Below are 8,943 nucleotides of genomic sequence, written 5' to 3' on the forward strand. Positions count from 1 at the left end.
CTGAGGGTTGACAAAGGCAATAGGGCGGCACATAGGAAAAGGGCAGTTTATTTACAATTCATGTACAGTGGACTTCTGCTGCCTTTGATTCAGCAGCAGTCCCCCTGCAGTCATCCAGGAGTGGGGGTGGGTCTCGTCCCTTACTGGGGGATCTGGTATAACGGGTGTCCAGAGGAGACAGTGCACTAAGAGAAAACATGAAGGCTGGTTACAGGAGGGGCGGCAGCCTGTGAACTGCACATGAGTCATGCTAATTGGAGTCTCTGTGCTGGGCTTGCTGCCACTAGAGGCATGTTCAGCAGATGAAGACCTCCACCCGACCCACCACTTGTAACCACCAGGGATTTCCCATTTAGGGCCCAGGTTACAGCAGAGGGAACAAATCGGTGTCACTGCACTTCCTAGAGGCCCCTCAACGTGCTCCGTCTGTAAACTTCTCAACGCGCCCTTCCGCGGAAACATCCAAGGACGTGGCAGCGCCCAGAGTGGCTCAGTATGGCCGGAACTTGCGCTGGGCCCGCATCAGTGCAATCCTCTGCTTGTCCTCCTCAAACTTCTTCCTCAGCTGGGCTATGTCTGAAAGGATGAAGAGGGGGGTTGGGTATGACCACATTACCAAGAGCAACAAATTTACCTTTCTCAAGAGCTTTGTACCCTGGCAGCTCTCAAAAGCTCTTTACTGACTGGGAAGCAAGTTTAGTCCCAGCACAAGCAGGCTCAGCCACTCAAGTTAAGTGGATGCAATTCCTGTTGCATCAGTGCTGAATTTGGTGCTGCATATACAGGGACTCACTTGTCTACCGCTGCGCTGCAGTTCCATCTGGGGTGGACCATGACACTGTTTACTTTTATACAGTTGCCTGTACGCAGCCAGTGAAAATTATATTCATTGGCAATTCAAGGGGGAACTGAGAACACAGCCACCTAAACAGGAATTTGGAAAGGAGACAGAGGCTATAGCAAACATGTTCTTACAAAGACTAGCATGGAATCAAATCAAGAAGAACAAGACAGCAAGGATCTCATGATCATGTCCCATTCAGACAGCAACCTAAGCACCCCACAACACTCTGCTTGGTATTACTTCTGCACTAACTAGGAAGGGGAAAATGTGACCATCTGAATCAACACCACTTCTCTGGGTTTTCCTCATAGGTCTCCCATCCAAATACTGACCAGAGAACCAACCCCGTTTAGCTTCCAAGATCTGACAGGATCGCAGCCTGAAGTGGTGCTGCTGGCTGTCCTGCAGCTGTGCCTGGAATTCGGGAGAGCAGTGGTGGCCACTCTCACCCATCACAGTGTTGGTGACAAAACAACCCAGACTGGAGGGTGTTCAGACTGTGACGCTTGGGAACAAGGAGATAGTCACCCCCTGCCTACACAACTCACTTTCTCTCTTGGTCTCACGATGCTGCCAGGCATAGAAGTTGAGTAGCTCCTTGCGCGCTCTTTTTCGCTTCTCCCTCTCCAGCACCCTCAAGCTGGCAGCCTCTGTCCGGGGGAGTCCAGGCCTTCGGCCTTTCCGTGTCACCTTCACCCAACCCTCCTCATCTGGAACACCCTCCTCCTTCTCTGCTTTGGCTTCTTCCTACGTGAGGAGAATGAGGGAGAAAATGCAGCTTAGTCCAAACCTGTCATGAGCCAACTGGTCCCATTCCACAACAGCTTCCTGAGGCTGTCACCCAGCAAACACCTCCCTCACACCCCAAGGGCGTGGAGAATCCCAGCACCTGCTGCTCTGCCATGCAAGAAGGCCCAGGGTGGTGTTCTGGGGAGCTATAGAATTGTGATGCAAAGTGGCTGAGGATGTGAGCACTACAATCCCAGCCAGTGGGTCATCCAAGAGCTGGTCTGTTTGTGGTAACTATACCACAGCTTGTGGGGAGGGTAATGGAACCTGGTCAGACCTAGTGCCTGGGCGCTGCCTGCCAGCAACTGGGAGACAGCAACCCTGGGCCCGAACAGGAGGCCTTGCCCAGCCAGCTACCCCAATAAAGAGCACGGACAAACTGACAGGGGAGGGATAGCTCAGTGGTTTGAGCATTGGCCTGCTAAACACAGGGTTGTGAGTTCAATCCTTGAGGGGGCCATTTAGGGATCTGGGGCAAAAATTGGGGATTGGCCCTGCTTTGAGCAGGGAGTTTGACTAGATGACCTCCTGAGATCCCCTCCAGCCCTGATATTCTTTGATTCTACGACAGCATGTGACATACTGGAAGACTGAGGCATTCCTGCTGCTGCACAAAGAGCTGCTTTGTCGAACAGGAACAGGCCAGTCAGCAATGACAATCCCCAAGGAGTTGCAAGGCACAGAGAATCCTTTAAGAAAGCACATGCCTGGTTTATCTCATCAGCCCTTCCTACCTCTGCTATTTTCTGATCATAGGCTTGCATGAAGGTGTCCACTTCAGCCTTCAGCTCCGCCGGATCCACCACTCCAGCTGCATAACTGGCGATCCACTCTGAGACAAGGAGGGAAGAGGTCAGCGGCTGCCTCTGCAGTGAGCCTACCCCCAACAAGATACCTCAATGCAGCCCTGGACAGAACAACTCTAGGGACCAGAGAGGGGGTCAGTCTCCACGTCATTACTCCAGGGCCTGCCTGCTGAGATAGCCAGCAAGGGAGCCAATGAGTGACAAACATGGCCACAGTGGTTTGTGGGACCTAGGCACCTTTCTCACCGTGATCTGGGCTGATGCCTGCCAGCTCTTTTCATGCAGGCCAACAAACAGCTGTGAGAGGAGAATAGTGGAGAGCCATTCACATCTAGGGCCAGGGCAAATCCCATGTCAGAGCAGAGTGGCTTCATGCCCCACTACACAAGCCAGCCAGGGCCCTAAACATTCAAAGGTCAAATTTAACATCCTCTGCTGTGAGGACCTAACATCTCCTTACAGTGCATCACATCATTCTAAATAAAGTGAGGATGTCAGCATCAGCAAGAGGAGCCACCAAAGCACAGGAAATCCTGGCTCTGCCATAGACTGTGCTCCCAGCTGGATAGTTCATTCATGTCAGTAAAGCACACTGGGATCTTTCAATGCATGGTGCCATAGGAATGGGGACTAGTCTCATTCTCAGTTGTAAGCAAGTCAAGGCCAACTCCCCCAAACCAGAGAAGATACTGAAAGACTATGGATAAGGGCCGCACAACCATTTGAGTGACCAAGGCACCATACAAGGGTGACAACTGCAACTCCCTTGTAGACCTCCCCACCCCTTCCAGAGTAGCTGGTTATGGAGCCTGTGATCAGGAACTAAGTCCTCCCACTAGCATGAGACGCTCCATGTGGGATGAGTGAGGAATACAGGGAATGCAGAACAAAAGGAGAAGGGATGGGAAATGCTAGACAACTCCCAGCTCAACCTGCGGCACGTGAGAATCACTGTTGAGGGGTGACTGACACACAACCTGGATGGCACTTTTATGGCACGGGGTATAGCCAAGATGAGACACCCCTCCAATATACCCTCCCCCCGACAAGTCTGGAGAGCACCAGATGACTTACTGCAGATACCGGTTTTCACAGGGTGACTCTCTGAAGATATCATCAGAGGGCCCTGCAGTGATAGGGACTTGGCTGCCTGTATCCCAGCTGGATTCTTAAACACCACGTAAGCCACTCGGAATCCCTAGGGAAAAGGCAGCACATTGGTACAGTCAGTGACAATCAGCACCCTCAGAGCGAGCAGTTCCACAGAACGAGCAGCTTTATTAGAGAAATAAGGCTCCAGCCAGCACTGGGGTTGCCAGGAGATAGTTAAAAAAAATTGAAGAATCCCTCAGGAGGCCTCTTTCACCACCACCACCTCAGGTTTCTTCCCATCCTAGCTCCTACAGCATGCCCCCTTTCCCTCTGCTCCTCTCAGAGTCTCCCTTGAGCTTTACCGGAACTGTCTTGAGATTGAAGAATTTGGTCTTGGACGCCTCTGGTTTCTCTCGTGGCCCCGGTTTCTCACACACGTTCACAGATTGGACAGATGAGCAGCAAGAAAACAGCCTGGACAGACATGCCTTAATACAAGGGAGAGAGAGAAAAGTGACCAGGGCTCACCTGTGTGCCCTCCTGTGGGGAGATGGAGGCTACCCACTCCACTGTACCCATTTCCCTCCTACTTGCAAAGATTCCACACTGCAGCCATCACCATCCTCCCAGCTGAGGATGGTTTATAACTCTCTCCCTGTACTCATCTGCAGCTGTCAATGCTGAGTGACAAGGAAGCCCTCTGATATTCCCCTCACAGGCAGAGTTTGATGCCTCACAATGTTTCCTGCAACTGGTGGATCAAGGAGCAAGCCCCCCTCGCCTGGGTCTCCCATCTGGTAGCGCACCTACCACTAGGGAGCCAGACCTAGCCTCTGCAGCACCCCCAGCCCACAAGGGAGTGCACACACTCATGTTTTGTACCTGTTTTCAAATAGTGATACAACTGCTCTGGGATAAATTATAGTGAGCACAGGACTCACATGTTTTCATCACTGTTAGAAAAGATTTGCTCACAGCAGATTTTCAGAACACAGTGCCAAGAACTCCTGAGCTGTGTCTGTATCAGCTTATCCTTCTGTGTAGCTGCATCGTGGCCAAAAAACATGCACAAACTTTTGAAGCACAGACACATTTTAGGAGTGAGATTGGAATGAAGATCAAACCCAGCTCCTGTGAAGCCCCGCTAATCCTTTGGTCAGTGAGATGGCCTATCAGTTGGACCTTTAAATGCAATGATATCCTACACCTCTGTGCTGATTGAACAAGCTTACACCAGTTTCCTTGTGGAACTGGTGTAACAGAGTCCCTAGTAGAATCAATAAGCTCCAGAAGCACTGCAGCTCCCTTGAGATGGTTGCATGGGCAAATCTGTGGCAACTTCCCATGGTTACTGGATTTGTCACAAAATGGGAGGAGCACCAGGCAAATTTATCTTTCTTACAGGCAAGAAAGACAGACATGGGCTTCAGTGATCCCCCTGTAACTAGTAACGAGGACAAAGGGTGATTTTACAAAAACTCGTTAGCTAGTCAAGGTGAACTTTTGGCTCCACACTATCGTTGTCTTTGACTAGCTAACCTGGGTTTAAAAGGTATTAAACTGCATCTATACTAGATCCCAAGTGGCATTTCAAATGGGGTTATAGCTAACAAACAAAACACATTTTTCCTTATTCTAGACAAAGCCTCAGAGGGAAGCACGACCTTTACTATGTCATCGTCACCCTCTCCCTGCACCACCGTTTGGACCGTGCAGCTCTCCCATACAAGTACTAACATACAGTAACTCCTCACTTCATGTTGTAGTTATGTTCCTGAAAAATGGTACTTTAAGTGAAACAATGTTAAGTGAATCTAATTTCCCCATAAGAATTAATGTAAAGGGGGGGGAGGGGTTAGGTTCCAGAGAAATAAATAAATATATACACACACACACAGTATAAGTTTTAAACAAACAATTTAATACTGTACATAGCAATGATTATTGTGAAGCTTGGTTGAGGTAGTGGAGTCAGAGGGTGGGATATTGCCCAGGGAATGCCTTACTGCTAAATGATGAACTAGCACGTGGCTGAGCCCTCAAGGGTTAACACACTGCTGTTAATGTAGCCTCACACTCTACAAGGCAGCACAAACGGAGGGAGGAAACACAATAGATGCATGGCAGTGGCTGCAAACATTCCCTGCGGAAACTGAACCCATGCTAACGAACCCACACTATACCACTGGAGTGCACCACTCCCTCCACTTTCCAAAGTGCTATGGTGTGCGTGCACGTGTGTGAGAGAGACAGAGAGACACACCGTGTGTGTGCATGCACGTGTGTGAGAGACGCATTGCCCCTTTAAATATGCTGACCCCACTCTGAGTACACTGCCTTTTTAAGTAGATCAGCAAGTTCCCTCCATCTTGAGCCCTATCGTGTGTCCCCGTGCTCTGTGGGGACGGGATAAAGGACTGGAGGGAGGGGGACACCCTGGCATTAGCACCGCTCTTCCCCTCCCCTCCCCTCTTGCAAGCAAGCAGGAGGCTCCCAGGAGAAGCTCCAAGGCAGAAGCAGCACATGGCAGTGGGGGGGAGGGACAGCTGAACTGCCTGGCAATTAATAGCCTGCTGGGCAGCTGCCGCACGGGGCATTTAGGGGAGTGGGGTGCTGATAGGGGGGCTGCCAGTCCACCCTGGTTCCAAGCCCCCACCAGCTAGCTGCAATGGGCTACTCTTTCTGCAAGCAGTGGACAAAGCAGACAGCTGCTAAACGTTCTAAGGGAGCATTGCGCAACTTTAAATGAGCATGTTCTCTAATTGATCAGCAACATAACAACAAAACAACCTTAACCAGGATGACATTAAGTGAGGAGTTCGGGTACTTGTTACAGCATCCCTCTCTGCTCTTCTGGTTATGCTTCAGCCCCCAGTAAAAAGACCACATTCACATATTCCTTTCATAACTCTTCCAGCCCAACAACTAGGATTGTCTTCCAGGATTGTCCTGGAGTCTCCAGGAATTAAAGATTATATCATGTGATGAAATCTCCAGGAATTTGTCCAACCAAAGTTGGCAACCCTACCAACAACTTACCTTTGTGCAATACGGGGGGATATTTAGGACAAAGAGAGTACGGTGTGGAGGGTAGGTATTATCGGTGCCTTCTCTGACTTTGTGCTCCTTCACATACAGGTAGTGAGGTGACTGTTGCTTCTCAGAAAGCTTAACTGGAACGGCTAAAAGGGACAATTTTAAAGAGATGTAGCAATTTACAGCAACTGACTTCAGCAGAGCATCAAGTTCCAGAAAGCATTTTAGGAAGCAACACCATCAGTTGCTGACTTCATTGCCTAACTAGGTTCTACCTGGCTCCCACAAATAAATCTTTGGATCTCCCTCAACACCCACCAGTCCTGACCAGTCAGGAAAGTGTGTCAAGGTGCAAAGTGCTTTACTCATAACCAGCGATCCTAGAAATCCATTTGCCATGGAAAAAACACAGAATTTGCATTTTTACAGACTCTTTAAATTTTACATTTTGTGAAAAAATAAAAAAACATATATTAACTACATTTTACTGGAAGTACCAGTATCACATATTCCATAGGTTCTCAAACTGCGGGGTGGTGGGGGTGTGTGTGTGTGGGGTGCCTGGAATGTATTCTGGAGGGGAGGAGAGCATGAAAAGCTGCTGGCAGCAGTGCCACCTTCAGAGCTGGGTGCTTGGCCAGCAGCTGCCACCCTCCAGCCACCCAGCTCCGAAGGCAGAGCGGAGAGCAGCAGCTGCTGGCCTGGCACCCCGCTCTGAAGGCAGCATGGCCGCCAGCAGCACAGAAATAAAGTTGGTTTGGTATGGTATTGCCTTCAGAGCTGGGCGGCCAGAGAGCAAGTCTGTTAATTTTATTGTAATAACTGATGGCAGCTTGTTTAAAAATTGTAAATAAATCAGTAAAACATTGTGTTCAGTTGATACCTGTACATAACGTGGCTAGGGAAACTTAAGCTCAGCGTTTCATTTTAATCATGGCGGGGGGGGGGGGGGGACACACAGACTTATGGTTTTTTAATCCAAGAATTTTTTTGTGGCGGGGGACCGGGGGGATCACAGAAAACAGGGATCCCTGCTCATGACATTGGGGCGTCTGGCTGTGCTGTGGCACCAGGCCAGGGAGGGGGCCACGGGACCGGTGCCCTGCGGGGCAGGCAGGCAGGCAGGCGCGGGGACGGCAGCGTGCGGAGCAACCCGCGCCCAAGCCAGGGGGCGGCGGCGGCGGCGGCGCGGGGCCGGAGGGTGTAAGAAGCGGGGCCCAGCGGGCTCCTGCGCGTCCGGCGGCGCGTGAGGGGAAAGCTGGGCCTGACCAGCCCCTGTGGCTACGCTGGGGCGGGGGGACCCCGGGGTTTCGGGCTAGACGTTCCCCCCTTTACACCCCTCCCACAGACAGCCCCAGCCCCAGCCCGTTACCCGTGTAGCCTGCCGGGGCCCCGGCCGCTGCGGCAGTCACAGGCTTCCCCTTGCCGGCCGCCATCTTATTCTCCCGGTTGGTGACGTCAGCTCAGCGGGCAGGACACCGGGGCGCGCAGGGGCCGCCGGGAGCTGTAGTCCCTTCGCGGGCCAGCGTTTGCGTCATCCCCCTCGCGCTGGGCGGGGAGGGGGGGAGCCGGCGACAAACAGTGATTGGGTAGGGGGCGGGGCTTCAGAAGAACGGCGCCGTTCGGAGCGCAGCGAGCCGGTCCGTGCGCTCCCCCGCCTGGGCGCGAGGGTGTGTGCGCGGGAGCGCGCGCGGCCAGGGTGCTGCTAAGGCAGGCGCGGCCCTCTCGCCGTGATGGCTTCTGCCAGCGCGGGGCTGGGTGCAGTCAGAGCGTGCACGGGGGGGTCGGGTAAATACAGGGCCCTCACCCCCCACACTTCCTAAAGACTGGCTACAGCGCTTCTGACTGCGCCCCGAGGTGCGAAAGAAGGAACACAGCTGCAGACCGGCTCCTGCCCCACAAGGCCTCATCCACCCTGTTCAGCGAATGCATTGGCATGGCCCTTTCCATAATTACAGCAATTTCCATGCTAGGGCAATTTCATCAGGGGATTTTGCTGCTTCAGAGGACTCCGCTGAGCCCCACAACAATCCTGCCGTAGCCAAGTATGATCACTGCTTTACAGATGGGGAAATTAAGACAGAAGATTAAGTACTGTGGCCAAAGTTGCACAGAAAAGCTGTGACAATTTGGAAGACACTAGAGCTCTAGGTGTAGGCAGCACAGCATGCTCCCTCCCTTCTGTTTCCAACATGTTAATTTTACTTAAAAAAAAAATTCTGATTGGTGAAAGAAGGTAAATGTAAAGCCCTGGAGTCTAAAAGCACCTCTCTGTCCCCCTAAGAGGTGCAGCACAGCCCCAGGGAACACAACTTCTTTCCAAATCACTCTTCCTCTGTCTTCCCCACTATTGTCCACATCTCAATTCCCAGTGGA

General features: G+C 51.8%; 1 protein-coding gene across 1 annotated transcript; it reads right to left on the reverse strand.

The window, feature by feature from the left end:
• Positions 1-32: 32 nt before the first annotated feature.
• RRP7A (ribosomal RNA processing 7 homolog A) lies at positions 33-8,058 on the reverse strand. The gene is made up of 7 exons (XM_073327282.2): positions 7,940-8,058; positions 6,571-6,713; positions 3,894-4,019; positions 3,514-3,637; positions 2,368-2,465; positions 1,393-1,591; positions 33-576 (listed from the first exon to the last, which is right to left on the reverse strand). Exons 1-7 carry the CDS (start codon positions 8,001-8,003, stop codon positions 491-493), a joined length of 840 nt encoding a protein of 279 aa, XP_073183383.1. The 5' UTR covers positions 8,004-8,058; the 3' UTR covers positions 33-490.
• Between the last annotated feature and the right edge of the window lie 885 nt (positions 8,059-8,943).

This window comes from Lepidochelys kempii, chromosome 1 (assembly GCF_965140285.1).
Source record: "Lepidochelys kempii isolate rLepKem1 chromosome 1, rLepKem1.hap1, whole genome shotgun sequence".
In the NCBI taxonomy this organism is placed as follows: domain Eukaryota; kingdom Metazoa; phylum Chordata; order Testudines; family Cheloniidae; genus Lepidochelys; species Lepidochelys kempii.

What these genes read in the sequence shown, in the direction of transcription:
- RRP7A (XM_073327282.2), bottom strand. Translation starts at nt 8,003, where the DNA reads ATGGCGGCCGGCAAGGGGAAGCCTGTGACTGCCGCAGCGGCCGGGGCC. An exon ending in GGCCCCGGCAGGCTACACGG is followed by an intron (nt 6,714 to 7,939) that starts GTAACGGGCTGG and finishes TGTCCCTTTTAG; the next exon opens with CCGTTCCAGTTAAGCTTTCT. An exon ending in ATGATCAGAAAATAGCAGAG is followed by an intron (nt 1,592 to 2,367) that starts GTAGGAAGGGCT and finishes CTCCTCACGTAG; the next exon opens with GAAGAAGCCAAAGCAGAGAA.